Consider the following 20,210-nt stretch of genomic DNA (forward strand, 5'->3'; position numbering starts at 1 on the left):
AATAGAGTGAATTGGAGCGATGTGGTATACCGCGGTTGACGTGCTGTCAGTGGATTGAATCAAGGCATGTGAAGCGTCTGGGGTAAACCATGGAAAGCTGTGTAGGTATGTATATTTGCGTGTGTGGACGTATGTATATACATGTGTATGGGGGGGGTTGGGCCATTTCTTTCGTCTGTTTCCTTGCGCTACCTCGCAAACGCGGGAGACAGCGACAAAGTATAATAAAAAATAAATGAAAATAATAATAATTATAATATAATCATAAAAAATCAACATATACTCATATGCATATATATACGTACACATACACAGACATATACACATATACCTCGCAAACGCGGGAGACAGCGACAAAGCAAAATAAATGAAATAAATATTCATACTTTGCTAGCCTTCATCTATTTCTGGCGCTATCCCGCCCCACAGGAAACAGCATTACTACCCCCTGTTTCAGCGAGGTACTGCCAGGAAAATAGACAAAAAAGGCCACATTTGTTCACACTCAGTCTCTATCTGTCATGTGTAATGCACCAAAACCACAGCTCTGTCTTTTCCTTGCACACCTCTCACCCTTCTGTATGTTTAGGCCCTAATTGCTCTAAAGTCTTTTTCACTCCATCCTTCCACCTCCAATTTGGTCTTCTGCTTCTCTTTGTTCCCTCCACCTCTGACCCATATATCTTCTTAGTCAACCTCTCTTCACTCATTCTCTCCATATATCCAAACCATTTCAACATACTCTCTTCTGCTCTCTCAGCCTTACTATTTTTGTTTCCACATATCTATTTTACCCTTACCTTACTTACTTGATCAAGCCACCTCACACCACATATTATCCTCAAACATTTTGTTTCTAGCACATTCACCCTCCTCAGTACAACCCTGTCTGTAGCCCATGCCTTGCAACCATATAATACTGTTGGAACTGCTATTCCTTTGCTTTCCGAGACAGTGTTCTCTCCTTCCTCACATTCTTCTTTGCACCTAGAACCTTTGCTCCCTCTCCCACCCTTTGACTCACTTCCACTTCCTTGGTTCTATTTGCTGCTAAGTCCACTCTCAGATATCTAAAGCTTTTTACTTCCTCTAATTTTTCTCCATTCAAACTTATGTCCCAATTAATGTATCCCTCAACCCTGCTGATCCTAATAAACTTGCTCTTCTAATTTACTCTCAACTTTCTCCTTTCACACATTTTTCCAAACTCAGTTACCAACTTCTGCAGTTTCACCCTCGAATCAGCCACCAGTGCTGCATCATCGGCGAACAACAACTGACTTGCTTCCCAGGCCCTCTCATCCCAAAAAGACTGCATACTTGCTTCTCTCTCCAAAAATCTTGCATTTATCTCCCTAACCATCCCATCCATAAACAAATTTAACAACCATAGGGACATCATACATCCCTGCCACAGATCAACCTTCACTGGGAACCAGTCACTCTCCTCACTTCCTACTCGTACACATGCCTTACAGCCTTGATAAAAACTTTTCACTGCTTTTAGCGGCTTACTTCCACAAAGCACTCTGTCAACCCTATCATATGCTTTCTTCAGGTCCACAAATGCTACTTGCAAATCCCTCTGTTTTTCTAAGTGTTTTAACACACATAGAGTTGTGCAGAGGAGGGTGGATGTGCTGGAAAGACATGTTTGAGGACAATATGTGGTGTGAGGTGGTTTGATCGAGTAATTAATGAAAGGGTAAGAGAGATGTGTGATGATAAAAAGAGTGTGGTTGAGAGAGCAGAAGAGGGTGTTTTGAAATGGTTTGGTCACATCGAGAGAATGAGTGAGGAAAGATTAACAAAGAGGATGTATGTGTCAGAGGTGGAGGGAACAAGGAGAAGTGGGAGACCAAATTGGAGGTGGAAAGATGGAGTGAAAAAGATTTTGAGTGATCGGGGCCTGAACATGCAGGAGGGTGAAAGGCGTGCAAGGAATAGAGTGAATTGGAACGATGTGGGATACTGGGGTTGAAGTGCTGTCAATGGATTGAACCAGGGCATGTGAAGCGTCTGGGGTAAACCATGGAAAGTTGTGTGGGGCCTGGATGTGGAAAGGGAGCTGTGGTTTTGCTGCATTATATATGACAGCTAGGGACTGATTGTGAATGAATGTGGCCTTTGTTGTCTTTTCCTAGCGCTACCTTGCGCACATGTGGGGGGGAGGGGGTTGTTATTTCATGTGTGGTGGGGTGGCAACGAGAATGAATACGGGCAGACAGTATGAATTATGTACATGTGTATATATATATATGTCTGTGTGTGTATATATATGTATACGTTGATATGTATAAGTATGTATCATGGTCAGGTACCTGAGGATTGGCAGAATCCATGCATAGCTCCATTGTAGAAAAGCAAGGGGGACGAAGGAGAGTGTTCAGTAAGTTTGTTGAATATGTCTGGTAAGTTGTATGGGAGGGTATTGATTGGGAGGGTGAAAGTTTGTATAGAGCATCATACTGGGAAGGAGCAATGTGGTTTTAGAAGAGGTAGAGGATGTGTGGATCAGATGTTTGCTTTAAGGGGTGTGTGTGAGAAATACTTAGAGAGGTAGATGGATTTTTATGTAACATTTTTGACTTAGAAAATGCACATGGTAGGGTTGACAGAGATATCTTGTGGAAGGTTTTAAGAATATATGATGTGGGAAGAAAGCTGTTAGAAGCAGCAAGAAGTTTTTTCAAGGTTGTAAGGCAAGTGTATGAGTTATAAGAGAGGAGAGTGAATGGTTCTAAGTGAAGGTCGGTCTGTGGCAGGGATAAGTGATGTCACCATGGTTGTTCAGTTTGTTTATGGATGGAATGGTGAGGGAGATAATGTAAGTCTTGGTGAGATGAGAGAGTATGCAGACTGTGGGGATGAGAAGGCCTAGGAACTGAGTCATTTGTTTGCAAATGATACAGCACTAGTGGCAGATTTGAATGAGAAACTACTGCAGTTGATGACTGTTTTGAAGAGTGTGTGAAAGGAGGAAGTTGAGAGTGAACGTGAATAAAAACAAGTTTGTTAGGTTTTTCAGGGTTGAGGGACGGGTTAGTTGGGATGTGAGTTTGAATGGAAAACACTTGAAGGAAGTGAAGTGTTTGAGACACCTGGGAGTGGACATGGCAGTTAATGGAAACATGGAAGCAGAAGTGAGTCATAGGTTGAAGGAGGGGGCTAAGGTTCTGTGAGCACCGAAGAATGCGTGGAAAGAGAACATCATCTGGGAGGTCAAAAATGGATATGTTTGAAGGAATAGTAGTTCCAACAATATTATATGGATTTAAGGCATAGATAAGGCTGTCTGGAGGAGGATGGATATGTTCAAAATTAAATGATTTAGGACAATATGTGTTGTGCAGTGGTTTGATCGAGTAAGTAATGAAAGGGTAAGAGAGATGTGCAGTAATAAAACGAGTGTTGTTGAGAAAGCTGAAAAGGGTGTGCTGAAATGGTTTGAACGTATGGAGAGAGTGAGTGAGGAAAGGTTGACAAAGAAGATATGTCTCAGAGTGGATGGACCAAGGAAATGGGGAGACCAAATTGGAGATTGAAGGATGGAGTGAAAGATTTTGTAATCAGTGCCTGAACATGTAGGAGGGTGAAAGGTATGCATGGAATAGAGTGAATTGAAATGATGTGGTATACTGAGGTTACCTTGCTATCAGTGGACTGAATTAGAGCATGTGAAGTGTCAAGTAAACCATGGACAGTTTTGTGGGGCCTGGATGTGGATAGGGAGCTGTGGTTTCAGTGCATTACACATGACAGCTAGAGAATGGTTATAAGTGGATGTTGCCTTTTTTCTTTTTTGGCTCTACCCTGGTAATGTTGGAAAGGGCAGTCAAGTATAAAGAACAATTGGACTGTATTCCAATTTACCTTGTATATACAATGTTTATTGGGTTCAGAGAGCACTATTCTCATACAGACATGTTTTATAAGTATATTCATTCTCAGTGTTTTTTCTGATTGCATAATATTCTTTTACAGATTGAGGAAGAAACTAATGTTTTACAAGATGGAACACTGATAGACTTGTGTGGTGCCACTTTACTATGGAGGTCGGCAGAAGGGTTAGGGAAATCACCGGTGAGTTCTTTTTAGATTTTGCATATTTTTCCTAACCCAAGAGATGGGGTGAAAGAGCACTGCCCATGTATTTCTTGCATGTTGTTGAAGATGACTAAGTTGTGTGGGAAAGAGAAACTGGAAATCTTTCCCCACAGTATTACTCTCCAAAATAAGAAGTGGCCAAATTAGGGCCTTTTTTTGTTGAAAGACCCAGTCATCTGTTCTGGATGTTATCTCGTTCATGCAGGAAACAGTAAATAGATGAGAGAGACATGTTTTCCTCTGTTGAGTTCAAGCATATATCTTTTTTAAGAATTACACAAAAGTTCATGTATATGTTAATTTCATATACCCTGAGGATCCTTCTTATAGGTTCCTGTAGCTTTATTATCCTTAGGATCTGTTTTATGGGTTCATGTATCTTGAGTAACCATAGGATCCCTTTTGTGGGCTCCTACAGTTGCAGTGCTCCTAGGATCCCTTTTATGGGTTCCTTCAGCTTCAGTATCCTTAGGATCCCTTTTTTGTGCTCCTGCAACTTCAAAGCTGCCCTTTATGCAGGAGCAAGGTAAGTTGGATTCCCTCAGGGTAAGGAGCTTTGTGATGACACTAACCTTTTCCATGCTCTTACTTAAATACAGCCTTGTCAGAGGTGATTCTCCCTTCTAATGTTACCACTTGCATGTGGAATTATTTAATTTGTCTATGTCCAGAAGGTGAATGGGGTGAATGCAAGGGTCTGAGAGTAAAGGATGGATCCTGTAGTATCCTGGACGTAGGGAGGGGGCATGGAAATTGAATCAGTTGCTGTTTGTAGATGACGCAATTGAAGTGACAGACTTCACAGAGAAACTCCAGAAGCTGTTGACAGTTTTTGGGAGTGTTTGAAAGGAGATAGTTGAGAGTAGATAAGAACAAAAGTAAGGTAATGAGTTTATTACAGGGAGATGAGACAAGTTGAATCGAATTTAAGTGTAGGTGGAAAGAATTAAGGGGAAGTAGATATGGCAGTAGATGGAACCATAGGGACTGAAGTGAGTCAGAGGCTGGGATAGAGGGCCAAGGTTCTGGATGCATCAAGGTTGAGTGGAAGAGGTCATTGTCTCTCAGGGCATAAATGGGTATGTGTGAAGGTATGATAGTTCTGACAGTGTTCTATAGATGTGAGTCTTAGGCCTTGAATGCAAAAGAAAGGAAGAGATTGGATGTGTTGGCAATGGAATATCAGTAGATAATATGTAGTAAAAGAAAATTGTCACTTAATGAGTCCATCATTTCCCCTGCTTCTTGAACTGTTGTGGCCTTAAAGCTGTAGGAACCCCTTTAGAGAAATGAGTTCAGGGGTTTGATATACTTTATGTAAGATTGAATATGGTAAGGCAGCTGCAGTCAATGGTATTACAACTGAGTTTTTAAGGAAGGGGTTGACTGTACTGTTTAATTTGAATTTTGACTGTATATATGGACCATGGTGAGATTCTTGAGGATTGGCAGAATGCATGCATAATGCCATTGGATAAAGGCAAGTGGGACAAAGATGAGTGTTCAGACTACAGAGGTATGAATTTGTTGAGTGTACCTGGTAAGTTGTATGGGAGAGTACTGATTGACAGGTTGAAGGTATGCACAGAGCATCAGAATGGGGAGGAACAATGTGGTTTCAGAAGTGGTAGAGGATGTGTGGGTCAGTTGTTTCCTTGAAAGAATGTGTGTGAGAAATACTTAGAGAAACATAAGGATCTATATGTGGCATTAATGGCTCTGAAGACAGTATGTGATTAGATTGATGCCATGTGGAAGGAGGGCTGCCAGAAGCAATGAGAAGTTTTCATCAAGGATGTAAGGCATGTGATAAAGTAGGAAGAGAGGAAAGTGAATGATTCCAAGTGAAGATTGGTTCTGGAGGAAGTGAAGTGTTTTAGATATCTGGGAGTGGATCTGGCAGCGGATGGAACCATGGAAGCGGAAGTGGATCATAGGGTGGGGGAGGGGGCGAAAATCCTGGGGGCCTTGAAGAATGTGTGGAAGTCGAGAACATTATCTCAGAAAGCAAAAATGGGTATGTTTGAAGGAATAGTGGTTCCAACAATGTTGTATGGTTGTGAGGCGTGGGCTATGGATAGAGTTGTGTGCAGGAGGATGGATGTGCTGGAAATGAGATGTTTGAGGACAATGTGTGGTGTGAGGTGGTTTGATCGAGTGAGTAACGTAAGGGTAAGAGAGATGTGTGGAAATAAAAAGAGCGTGGTTGAGAGAGCAGAAGAGGGTGTTTTGAAGTGGTTTGGGCACATGGAGAGGATGAGTGAGGAAAGATTGACCAAGAGGATATATGTGTCGGAGGTGGAGGGAACAAGGAGAACAGGGAGACCAAATTGCAGGTGGAAAGATGGAGTGAAAAAGATTTTGTGTGATCGGGGCCTGAACATGCAGGAGGGTGAAAGGAGGGCAAGGAATAGAGTGAATTGGAGCGATGTGGTATACCGCGGTTGACGTGCTGTCAGTGGATTGAAGCAGGGCATGTGAAGCGTCTGGGGTAAACCATGGAAAGCTGTGTAGGTATGTATATTTGCGTGTGTGGACATATGTATATACATGTGTATGGGGGGGGGGGGTTGGGCCATTTCTTTCGTCTGTTTCCTTGCGCTACCTCGCAAACGCGGGAGACAGCGACAAAGTATAAAAAAAAAAATATATATATATATATATATATATATATATATATATATATATATATATATATATATATATATTTATATTTTTTTTGTTATACTTTGTCGCTGTCTCCCGCGTTTGTGAGGTAGCGCAAGGAAACAGACGAAAGATATGGCCCAACCCCCCCCCATACACATGTATATACATATGTCCACACACGCAAATATACATACCTACACAGCTTTCCATGGTTTACCCCAGATGCTTCACATGCCTTGATTCAATCCACTGACAGCACGTCAACCCTCAAACATCTCATTTCCAGCACATCCATCCTCCTGCGCACAACTCTATCCATAGCCCACGCCTCACAACCATACAACATTGTTGGAACCACTATTCCTTCAAACATACCCATTTTTGCTTTCCGAGATAATGTTCTCGACTTCCACACATTCTTCAAGGCTCCCAGGATTTTCGCCCCCTCCCCCACCCTATGAAGAGGATGGTGAGAGTAAGTGAGCTTGAGAAGGAGACCTGTGTGAGGAAGTACCAGGAGAGACTGAGTACAGAATGGAAAAAGGTGAGAACAATGGAAGTAAGGGGAGTGGGGGAGGAATGGGATGTATTTAGGGAATCAGTGATGGATTGCGCAAAAGATGCTTGTGGCATGAGAAGAGTGGGAGGTGGGTTGATTAGAAAGGGTAGTGAGTGGTGGGATGAAGAAGTAAGAGTATTAGTGAAAGAGAAGAGAGAGGCATTTGGACGATTTTTGCAGGGAAAAAATGCAATTGAGTGGGAGATGTATAAAAGAAAGAGACAGGAGGTCAAGAGAAAGGTGCAAGAGGTGAAAAAAAGGGCAAATGAGAGTTGGGGTGAGAGAGTATCATTAAATTTTAGGGAGAATAAAAAGATGTTCTGGAAGGAGGTAAATAAAGTGCGTAAGACAAGGGAGCAAATGGGAACTTCAGTGAAGGGCGCAAATGGGGAGGTGATAACAAGAAGTGGTGATGTGAGAAGGAGATGGAGTGAGTATTTTGAAGGTTTGTTGAATGTGTTTGATGATAGAGTGGCAGATATAGGGTGTTTTGGTCGAGATGGTGTGCAAAGTGAGAGGGTTAGGGAAAATGATTTGGTAAACAGAGAAGAGGTAGTGAAAGCTTTGCGGAAGATGAAAGCCGGCAAGGCAGCAGGTTTGGATGGTATTGCAGTGGAATTTATTAAAAAAGGGGGTGACTGTATTGTTGACTGGTTGGTAAGGTTATTTAATGTATGTATGACTCATGGTGAGGTGCCTGAGGATTGGCGGAATGCATGCATAGTGCCATTGTACAAAGGCAAAGGGGATAAGAGTGAGTGCTCAAATTACAGAGGTATAAGTTTGTTGAGTATTCCTGGGAAATTATATGGGAGGGTATTGATTGAGAGGGTGAAGGCATGTACAGAGCATCAGATTGGGGAAGAGCAGTGTGGTTTCAGAAGTGGTAGAGGATGTGTGGATCAGTTGTTTGCTTTGAAGAATGTATGTGAGAAATACTTAGAAAAGCAAATGGATTTGTATGTAGCATTTATGGATCTGGAGAAGGCATATGATAGAGTTGATAGAGATGCTCTGTGGAAGGTATTAAGAATATATGGTGTGGGAGGAAAGTTGTTAGAAGCAGTGAAAAGTTTTTATCGAGGATGTAAGGCATGTGTACGTGTAGGAAGAGAGGAAAGTGATTGGTTCTCAGTGAATGTAGGTTTGCGGCAGGGGTGTGTGATGTCTCCATGGTTGTTTAATTTGTTTATGGATGGGGTTGTTAGGGAGGTAAATGCAAGAGTTTTGGAAAGAGGGGCAAGTATGAAGTCTGTTGGGGATGAGAGAGCTTGGGAAGTGAGTCAGTTGTTGTTCGCTGATGATACAGCGCTGGTGGCGGATTCATGTGAGAAACTGCAGAAGCTGGTGACTGAGTTTGGTAAAGTGTGTGGAAGAAGAAAGTTAAGAGTAAATGTGAATAAGAGCAAGGTTATTAGGTACAGTAGGGTTGAGGGTCAAGTCAATTGGGAGGTGAGTTTGAATGGAGAAAAACTGGAGGAAGTGAAGTGTTTTAGATATCTGGGAGTGGATCTGTCAGCGGATGGAACCATGGAAGCGGAAGTGGATCATAGGGTGGGGGAGGGGGCGAAAATTCTGGGGGCCTTGAAGAATGTGTGGAAGTCGAGAACATTATCTCGGAAAGCAAAAATGGGTATGTTTGAAGGAATAGTGGTTCCAACAATGTTGTATGGTTGCGAGGCGTGGGCTATGGATAGAGTTGTGCGCAGGAGGATGGATGTGCTGGAAATGAGATGTTTGAGGACAATGTGTGGTGTGAGGTGGTTTGATCGAGTGAGTAACGTAAGGGTAAGAGAGATGTGTGGAAATAAAAAGAGCGTGGTTGAGAGAGCAGAAGAGGGTGTTTTGAAGTGGTTTGGGCACATGGAGAGGATGAGTGAGGAAAGATTGACCAAGAGGATATATGTGTCGGAAGTGGAGGGAACAAGGAGAAGAGGGAGACCAAATTGGAGGTGGAAAGATGGAGTGAAAAAGATTTTGTGTGATCGGGGCCTGAACATGCAGGAGGGTGAAAGGAGGGCAAGGAATAGAGTGAATTGGAGCAATGTGGTATACCGGGGTTGACGTGCTGTCAGTGGATTGAATCAAGGCATGTGAAGCATCTGGGGTAAACCATGGAAAGCTGTGTAGGTATGTATATTTGCGTGTGTGGACGTGTGTATGTACATGTGTATGGGGGGGGGTTGGGCCATTTCTTTCGTCTGTTTCCTTGCGCTACCTCGCAAACGCGGGAGACAGCGACAAAGTATAAAAAAAAAAAAAAAAATATAGATATATATATATATTTTTTTTTCAAACTATTCGCCATTTCCCGCGTTAGCGAGGTAGCGTTAAGAACAGAGGACTGGGCCTTTGAGGGAACATCCTCACCTGGCCCCCTTCTCTGTTCCTTCTTTTGGAGAAAAAAAAAAAAAAAAACGAGAGGGGAGGATTTCCAGCCACCCGCTCTCTCCCCTTTTAGTCGCCTTCTACGACACGCAGGGAATACGTGGGAAGTATTCTTTCTCCCCTAACCCCAGGGATAATATATATATATATATAATAATAATAATATATATATATATATATATATATATATATTTTTTTTTTTTTTTTTTTTTTTTATACTTTGTCGCTGTCTCCCGCGTTTGCGAGGTAGCGCAAGGAAACAGACGAAAGAAATGGCCCAACCCCCCCCCCCCCCATACACATGTATATACATACGTCCACACACGCAAATATACATACCTACACAGCTTTCCATGGTTTACCCCAGACGCTTCACATGCCTTGATTCAATCCACTGACAGCACGTCAACCCCGGTATACCACATCGCTCCAATTCACTCTATTCCTTGCCCTCCTTTCACCCTCCTGCATGTTCAGGCCCCGATCACACAAAATCTTTTTCACTCCATCTTTCCACCTCCAATTTGGTCTCCCTCTTCTCCTCGTTCCCTCCACCTCCGACACATATATCCTCTTGGTCAATCTTTCCTCACTCATTCTCTCCATGTGCCCAAACCACTTCAAAACACCCTCTTCTGCTCTCTCAACCACGCTCTTTTTATTTCCACACATCTCTCTTACCCTTACGTTACTCACTCGATCAAACCACCTCACACCACACATTGTCCTCAAACATCTCATTTCCAGCACATCCATCCTCCTGCGCACAACTCTATCCATAGCCCACGCCTCGCAACCATACAACATTGTTGGAACCACTATTCCTTCAAACATACACATTTTTGCTTTCCGAGATAATGTTCTCGACTTCCACACATTCTTCAAGGCTCCCAGAATTTTCGCCCCCTCCCCCACCCTATGATCCACTTCCGCTTCCATGGTTCCATCCGCTGCCAGATCCACTCCCAGATGTCTAAAACACTTCACTTCCTCCAGTTTTTCTCCATTCAAACTCACCTCCCAATTGACTTGACCCTCAACCCTACTGTACCTAATAACCTTGCTCTTATTCACATTTACTCTTAACTTTCTTCTTCCACACACTTTACCAAACTCAGTCACCAGCTTCTGCAGTTTCTCACATGAATCCGCCACCAGCGCTGTATCATCAGCGAACAACAACTGACTCACTTCCCAAGCTCTCTCATCCCAACAGACTTCATACTTGCCCCTCTTTCCAACTCTTGCATTTACTCTCTAACAACCCATCTAAACAAATTAAAACAACCATGGAGACATCACACACCCCTGCCGCAAACCTACATTCACTGAGAACCAAGCACTTTCCTCTCTTCCTACACGTACCACATGCCTTACATCCTCGATAAATATATATTTATATATATATATATAATATATATATTATATATATATATAATATATATATATATTTTTTTTTTCTCTTTTTTTTTTTTTTTTTTTTGCTGTCTCCCGCGTTTGCGAGGTAGCGCAAGGAAACAGACGAAAGAAATGGCCAACCCACCCCCATACACATGTATTACATACGTCCACACACGCAAATATACATACCTACACAGCTTTCCATGGTTTACCCAGACGCTTCACATGCCTTGATTCAATCCACTGCCAGCCGTCAACCCCGGTATACCACATCGCTCCAATCACTCTATTCCTTGCCCTCCTTTCACCTCCTGCATGTTCAGGCCTGATCACACAAAATCTTTTTCACTCCATCTTTCCACCTCCATTTGGTCTCCTCTTCTCCTCGTTCCCTCCACCTCCGACACATATATTCTCTTGGTCAATCTTTCCTCACTCATTCTCTCCATGTGCCCGAACCATTTCAAAACACCCTCTTCTGCTCTCTCAACCACACTTTTTTATTACCACACATCTCTCTTACCTATTATTACTTACTCGATCAAACCACTCACACCACATATGTCTCAACATGTCATCCATAGCCCACGCCTCACAAACCATACAACATTGTTGGAACCACTATTCCTTGAAACATACCCATTTTTGCTTTCGAGATAATGTTCTCGACTTCCACACATTCTTCAAGGCTTCCAGAATTTTCGCCCCCTCCCCCACCCTATGATTCACTTCACTTCCATGGTTCCATCCGCTGCCAAATCACTCCCAGATATCTAAAAACATATAACTTCCTCCAGTTTTTTCCATTCAAACTTACCTCCCAATTGACTTGACCTCAACCTACTGTACCTAATAACCTTGCTCTTATTCACATTTACTCTCAACTTTCTTCTTTCACACACTTTACCAAACTCAGTCACCAGCTTCTGCAGTTTCTTACATGAATCAGCACCAGCGCTGTATCATCAGCGAACAACAACCGACTCACTTCCAAGCTCTCTCATCCACAGCAGACTGCATACTTGCCCCTCTTTCAAAACTCTTGCATTACTCCTAACAACCCATCCATAAACAAATTAAACAACCATGGAGACATCACACCCCTGCGCAAACCTACATTCACTGAGAACCAATCACTTTCCTCTCTTCCTACATGTACACATGCCTTACTCCTCGATAAAAACTTTTCACTGCTTCTAACAACTTGCCTCCAACACCATATATTCTTAATACTTCACAGAGCATCTCTATCAACTCTAACATATGCCTTCTCCAGATCCATAAATGCTACTTACAAATCCATTTGCTTTTCTAAGTATTTCTCACATACATTCCTCAAAGCAACACCTGATCCACACATCAGTGTGTTAGTGGTTTTGATGCACAAGACGGGTTATAGTGATGGGTTGATTTGAATGCATAGGTGAGTAATGTGGCAGTTGAGGGAATAATTGGTATATGGGGATCTTATGGGGGTGTTCAGTGTATGTAAATGGTAATGGTGAAGAGCTTGTAGATTTATGTGCTGAAAAAGGACTGGTGATTGGGAATACTGGTTTAAAAGCAAGATATACATAAGTATACGTATGTAAGTAGGAGAGATGGCCGAGAAACGTTATTGGATTATGTGTTAATTGATAGGCGCGCGAAAGGAGACTTTTGGATGTTATGTGCTGAGAGGTGCAGCTGCAGGGATGTCTGATTATTATCTTGTGGAGGCAAAGGTGAGATTTGTAGGTGTTTTCAGAAAAGAAGAGAGATATTGGGGTGAAGAGAGTGGTGAGAGAAAGTGAGCTTGGGAAGGAGACTTGTGTGAGGAAGTACCAGGAGAGACTGAGTACAGAATGGAAAAAGGTGTGAACAAAGGAGGTAAGGGGAGTGGTGGGAGGAATGGGATGTATTTAGGGAAGCAGTGATGGTTGCGCAAAAAGATGCTTGCGGCATGAGAAGCGTGGGAAGTGGGCAGATTAGAAAGGGTAGTGAGTGGTGGGATGAAGAAGTAAGATTATTAGTGAAAGAGAAGAGGAGAGGCATTTGGATGATTTTTGAAGGAAAAAATGCAAATGAGTGGGAAATTTATAAAAGAAAGAGACAGGAGGTCAAGAGAAAGGTGCAGGAGGTGAAAAAGAGGGCAAATGAGAGTTGGGGTGAGGAGAGTTTCATTAAGTTTTAGGGAGATATAAAAAGTTGTTTTGGAAGGAGGTAAATAAGTGCGTAAGACAAGGGAGCAATGGGATTCAGTGAAGGGGGCTAATGGGGAGGTGATAACAAGTAGTTGTGATGTGAGAAGGTGGAGTGAGTATTTTGAGGTTTGTTGAATGTGTTTGATGATAGAGTGGACAGATATATGGTGTTTTGGTCGAGGTGGTAGCTTTTGTGCAAAGTGAGAGCGGTTAGGGAAAATGATTTAGTAAATGGAGAAGAGGTAGTAAAAGCTTTACGGAAGAAGAAGCCGGCAAGGCAGCAGGTTTGGATGGTTTGCAGTGGAATTTATTAAAAAAGGGGGGGATTGTATGTGTTGACTGGTTGGTATGGGTATTTATTGTATGTATGATCAGGTGAGGTGCTCTGAAGATTGGCGGAATGCTTGCATAGTTCCATTGTACAAAGGCAAAGGGGGATAAGAGTGAATGCTCAATTTACAGAGGTATAAGTTTAGTTGAGGTATTCCTGGTAAATTATATGGCGAGGGTATTGATTGAGAGTGGTGAAGGCATGTACAGAGCATCAGATTGGGAAGAGGCAGTGTGGTTTCATGAAGTCTGTGTATGTATATGTATTTATATGTTGAAATGTATATGTATGTATATGTGCGTGTGTGGGGTATATGCATATACATGCGTATGTGGATTGGATGGGCATTCCTCGTCTCTTTCTTTGTATACCTCGCTAACGCAGGAGATGGCAGTTAAGTATTTATTTATTTATTTATTTATTTATTTATTATACTTGTCACTGTCTCCGCGTTAGCAAGGTAGCGTAAGAAAAACAGATGAAGAATAGCCCAACCCACCACATACACATGCATATACATACACAGTCCACACATGCCACATATACATACATAATTTCTCCCATATCCTGCTATATGGGAGAGGGAATACTTCACACGCATTCCTCATGTCGTAGAAGCGCGACTAAAGGGGCAGGAGCGGGGTTAGAAACCCTCCCTCATTGTATTTTAACTTTCTAAAAGGAGATACAGAAGGAGTCATGGGGCGGGGAGTGCACATCCTCCTCGAAGGCTCAGATTGGGGAGCCTAAATGTGTATGGAGGTAACCAAGAGGAGAAAAAAGGAGAGATAGGTAGTATGTTTAGATTAGAAAGGGTATACATGGGGTGTTCAGTGTTGTAAATGGAAATGGTGAAGAGCTTGTAGATTTATGTGCTGAAAAAGGGACTGATGATTGGGAATACCTGGTTTAAAAAGCGAGATATACATAAGTATACTTATGTAAGTAGGAGAGATGGCCAGAGGAGCGTTATTGGATTAGTGTTAATTGACAGGCGTGCGGAAAGAGAGACTTTTGGATGTTTATGTGCTGAGAGGTACAACTGGAGGGATGTCTGATCATTATCTTGTGAAGGCTAAGGTGAAGATTTGTATGGGTTTTCAGAAAAGAAGAGTGAATGTTGGGGTGAAGAGGGTGGTGAGAGTAAGTGAGCTTGAGAGGAGACCTGTGTGAAGAAGTACCAGGAGAGACTGAGTACAGAATGGAAAAAGGTGAGAAACAATGGAAGTAAGGGGAGTGGGGGAGGAATGGGATGTATTTAGGGAATCAGTGATGGATTGCGCAAAAGATGCTTGTGGCATGAGAAGAGTGGGAGGTGGGTTGATTAGAAAGGGTAGTGAGTGGTGGGATGAAGAAGTAAGAGTATTAGTGAAAGAGAAGAGAGAGGCATTTGGACGATTTTTGCAGGGAAAAAATGCAATTGAGTGGGAGATGTATAAAAGAAAGAGACAGGAGGTCAAGAGAAAGGTGCAAGAGGTGAAAAAAAGGGCAAATGAGAGTTGGGGTGAGAGAGTATCATTAAATTTTAGGGAGAATAAAAAGATGTTCTGGAAGGAGGTAAATAAAGTGCGTAAGACAAGGGAGCAAATGGGAACTTCAGTGAAGGGCGCAAATGGGGAGGTGATAACAAGAAGTGGTGATGTGAGAAGGAGATGGAGTGAGTATTTTGAAGGTTTGTTGAATGTGTTTGATGATAGAGTGGCAGATATAGGGTGTTTTGGTCGAGATGGTGTGCAAAGTGAGAGGGTTAGGGAAAATGATTTGGTAAACAGAGAAGAGGTAGTGAAAGCTTTGCGGAAGATGAAAGCCGGCAAGGCAGCAGGTTTGGATGGTATTGCAGTGGAATTTATTAAAAAAGGGGGTGACTGTATTGTTGACTGGTTGGTAAGGTTATTTAATGTATGTATGACTCATGGTGAGGTGCCTGAGGATTGGCGGAATGCATGCATAGTGCCATTGTACAAAGGCAAAGGGGATAAGAGTGAGTGCTCAAATTACAGAGGTATAAGTTTGTTGAGTATTCCTGGGAAATTATATGGGAGGGTATTGATTGAGAGGGTGAAGGCATGTACAGAGCATCAGATTGGGGAAGAGCAGTGTGGTTTCAGAAGTGGTAGAGGATGTGTGGATCAGTTGTTTGCTTTGAAGAATGTATGTGAGAAATACTTAGAAAAGCAAATGGATTTGTATGTAGCATTTATGGATCTGGAGAAGGCATATGATAGAGTTGATAGAGATGCTCTGTGGAAGGTATTAAGAATATATGGTGTGGGAGGAAAGTTGTTAGAAGCAGTGAAAAGTTTTTATCGAGGATGTAAGGCATGTGTACGTGTAGGAAGAGAGGAAAGTGATTGGTTCTCAGTGAATGTAGGTTTGCGGCAGGGGTGTGTGATGTCTCCATGGTTGTTTAATTTGTTTATGGATGGGGTTGTTAGGGAGGTAAATGCAAGAGTTTTGGAAAGAGGGGCAAGTATGAAGTCTGTTGGGGATGAGAGAGCTTGGGAAGTGAGTCAGTTGTTGTTCGCTGATGATACAGCGCTGGTGGCGGATTCATGTGAGAAACTGCAGAAGCTGGTGACTGAGTTTGGTAAAGTGTGTGGAAGAAGAAAGTTAAGAGTAAATGTGAATAAGAGCAAGGTTATTAGGTACAGTAGGGTTGAGGGTCAAGTCAATTGGGAGGTGAGTTTGAATGGAGAAAAACTGGAGGAAGTGAAGTGTTTTAGATATCTGGGAGTGGATCTGTCAGCGGATGGAACCATGGAAGCGGAAGTGGATCATAGGGTGGGGGAGGGGGCGAAAATTCTGGGGGCCTTGAAGAATGTGTGGAAGTCGAGAACATTATCTCGGAAAGCAAAAATGGGTATGTTTGAAGGAATAGTGGTTCCAACAATGTTGTATGGTTGCGAGGCGTGGGCTATGGATAGAGTTGTGCGCAGGAGGATGGATGTGCTGGAAATGAGATGTTTGAGGACAATGTGTGGTGTGAGGTGGTTTGATCGAGTGAGTAACGTAAGGGTAAGAGAGATGTGTGGAAATAAAAAGAGCGTGGTTGAGAGAGCAGAAGAGGGTGTTTTGAAGTGGTTTGGGCACATGGAGAGGATGAGTGAGGAAAGATTGACCAAGAGGATATATGTGTCGGAAGTGGAGGGAACAAGGAGAAGAGGGAGACCAAATTGGAGGTGGAAAGATGGAGTGAAAAAGATTTTGTGTGATCGGGGCCTGAACATGCAGGAGGGTGAAAGGAGGGCAAGGAATAGAGTGAATTGGAGCAATGTGGTATACCGGGGTTGACGTGCTGTCAGTGGATTGAATCAAGGCATGTGAAGCATCTGGGGTAAACCATGGAAAGCTGTGTAGGTATGTATATTTGCGTGTGTGGACGTGTGTATGTACATGTGTATGGGGGGGGGGTTGGGCCATTTCTTTCGTCTGTTTCCTTGCGCTACCTCGCAAACGCGGGAGACAGCGACAAAGTATAAAAAAAAAAAAAAAAATATAGATATATATATATTTTTTTTTTTCAAACTATTCGCCATTTCCCGCGTTAGCGAGGTAGCGTTAAGAACAGAGGACTGGGCCTTTGAGGGAACATCCTCACCTGGCCCCCTTCTCTGTTCCTTCTTTTGGAGAAAAAAAAAAAAAAAAAACGAGAGGGGAGGATTTCCAGCCACCCGCTCTCTCCCCTTTTAGTCGCCTTCTACGACACGCAGGGAATACGTGGGAAGTATTCTTTCTCCCCTAACCCCAGGGATAATATATATATATATATAATAATGATAATATATATATATATATATATATATATATATATATTATTATATATATTATTCATTTATATTTATTATACTTTGTCGCTGTCTCCCGCGTTTGCGAGGTAGCGAAAGGAAACAGACGAAAGAAATGGCCCAACCCCCCCATACACATGTATATACATATGTCCACACACGCAAATATACATACCTACACAGCTTTCCATGGTTTACCCCAGACGCTTCACATGCCTTGATTCAATCCACTGACAGCACGTCAACCCCGGTATACCACATCGCTCCAATTCACTCTATTCCTTGCCCTCCTTTCACCCTCCTGCATGTTCAGGCCCCGATCACACAAAATCTTTTTCACTCCATCTTTCCACCTCCAATTTGGTCTCCCTCTTCTCCTCGTTCCCTCCACCTCCGACACATATATCCTCTTGGTCAATCTTTCCTCACTCATTCTCTCCATGTGCCCAAACCACTTCAAAACACCCTCTTCTGCTCTCTCAACCACGCTCTTTTTATTTCCACACATCTCTCTTACCCTTACGTTACTCACTCGATCAAACCACCTCACACCACACATTGTCCTCAAACATCTCATTTCCAGCACATCCATCCTCCTGCGCACAACTCTATCCATAGCCCACGCCTCGCAACCATACAACATTGTTGGAACCACTATTCCTTCAAACATACCCATTTTTGCTTTCCGAGATAATGTTCTCGACTTCCACACATTCTTCAAGGCCCCCAGAATTTTCGCCCCCTCCCCCACCCTATGATCCACTTCCGCTTCCATGGTTCCATCCGCTGCCAGATCCACTCCCAGATATCTAAAACACTTCACTTCCTCCAGTTTTTCTCCATTCAAACTCACCTCCCAATTGACTTGACCCTCAACCCTACTGTACCTAATAACCTTTCTCTTATTCACATTTACTCTTAACTTTCTTCTTCCACACACTTTACCAAACTCAGTCACCAGCTTCTGCAGTTTCTCACATGAATCCGCCACCAGCGCTGTATCATCAGCGAACAACAACTGACTCACTTCCCAAGCTCTCTCATCCCCAACAGACTTCATACTTGCCCCTCTTTCCAAAACTCTTGCATTTACCTCCCTAACAACCCCATGCATAAACAAATTAAACAACCATGGAGACATCACACACCCCTTCCGCAAACCTACATTCACTGAGAACCAATCACTTTCCTCTCTTCCTACACGTACACATGCCTTACATCCTCGATAAAAACTTTTCACTGCTTCTAACAACTTTCCTCCCACACCATATATTCTTAATACCTTCCACAGAGCATCTCTATCAACTCTATCATATGCCTTCTCCAGATCCATAAATGCTACATACAAATCCATTTGCTTTTCTAAGTATTTCTCACATACATTCTTCAAAGCAAACACCTGATCCACACATCCTCTACCACTTCTGAAACCACACTGCTCTTCCCCAATCTGATGCTCTGTACATGCCTTCACCCTCTCAATCAATACCCTCCCATATAATTTACCAGGAATACTCAACAAACTTATACCTCTGTAATTTGAGCACTCACTCTTATCCCCTTTGCCTTTGTACAATGGCACTATGCACGCATTCCGCCAATCCTCAGGCACCTCACCATGAGTCATAAATACATTAAATAACCTTACCAACCAGTCAACAATACAGTCACCCCCTTTTTTAATAAATTCCACTGCAATACCATCCAAACCTGCTGCCTTGCCGGCTTTCATCTTCCGCAAAGCTTTCACTACCTCCTCTCTGTTTACCAAATCATTTTCCCTAACCCTCTCACTTTGCACACCACCTCGACCAAAACACCCTATATCTGCCACTCTATCATCAAACACATTCAACAAACCTTCAAAATACTCACTCCATCTCCTTCTCACATCACCACTACTTGTTATCACCTCCCCATTTGCGCCCTTCACTGAAGTTCCCATTTGCTCCCTTGTCTTACGCACTTTATTTACCTCCTTCCAGAACATCTTTTTATTCTCCCTAAAATTTAATGATACTCTCTCACCCAAACTCTCATTTGCCCTTTTTTTCACCTCTTGCACCTTTCTCTTGACCTCCTGTCTCTTTCTTTTATACATCTCCCACTCAATTGCATTTTTTCCCTGCAAAAATCGTCCAAATGCCTCTCTCTTCTCTTTCACTAATACTCTTACTTCTTCATCCCACCACTCACTACCCTTTCTAATCAACCCACCTCCCACTCTTCTCATGCCACAAGCATCTTTTGCGCAATCCATCACTGATTCCCTAAATACATCCCATTCCTCCCCCACTCCCCTTACTTCCATTGTTCTCACCTTTTTCCATTCTGTACTCAGTCTCTCCTGGTACTTCCTCACACAGGTCTCCTTCCCAAGCTCACTTACTCTCACCACCCTGTTCACCCCAACATTCACTCTTCTTTTCTGAAAACCCATACAAATCTTCACCTTAGCCTCCACAAGATAATGATCAGACATCCCTCCAGTTGCACCTCTCAGCACATTAACATCCAAAAGTCTCTCTTTCGCACGCCTGTCAATTAACACGTAATCCAATAACGCTCTCTGGCCATCTCTCCTACTTACATAAGTATACTTATGTATATCTCGCTTTTTAAACCAGGTATTCCCAATCATCAGTCCTTTTTCAGCACATAAATCTACAAGCTCTTCACCATTTCCATTTACAACACTGAACACCCCATGTATACCAATTATTCCCTCAACTGCCACATTACTCACCTTTGCATTCAAATCACCCATCACTATAACCCGGTCTCGTGCATCAAAACCACTAACACAC

At 42.7% G+C, this 20,210-nt stretch overlaps 1 protein-coding gene across 2 annotated transcripts in view; it reads left to right on the forward strand.

Moving 5' to 3' along the window:
- Nucleotides 1–20,210, forward strand: part of Pli (E3 ubiquitin-protein ligase pellino) — a 198,518-nt gene that overhangs the window by 128,966 nt on the left and 49,342 nt on the right. For both annotated transcript variants that reach the window (XM_071656594.1, XM_071656595.1), the window contains exon 8: nucleotides 3,985–4,083. In XM_071656594.1, coding sequence (XP_071512695.1) covers nucleotides 3,985–4,083 — 99 coding nt within the window. The remainder of the gene's footprint in view (nucleotides 1–3,984; nucleotides 4,084–20,210) is intronic.

Source organism: Panulirus ornatus, chromosome 63, assembly GCF_036320965.1.
Source record: "Panulirus ornatus isolate Po-2019 chromosome 63, ASM3632096v1, whole genome shotgun sequence".
NCBI lineage: Eukaryota > Metazoa > Arthropoda > Malacostraca > Decapoda > Palinuridae > Panulirus > Panulirus ornatus.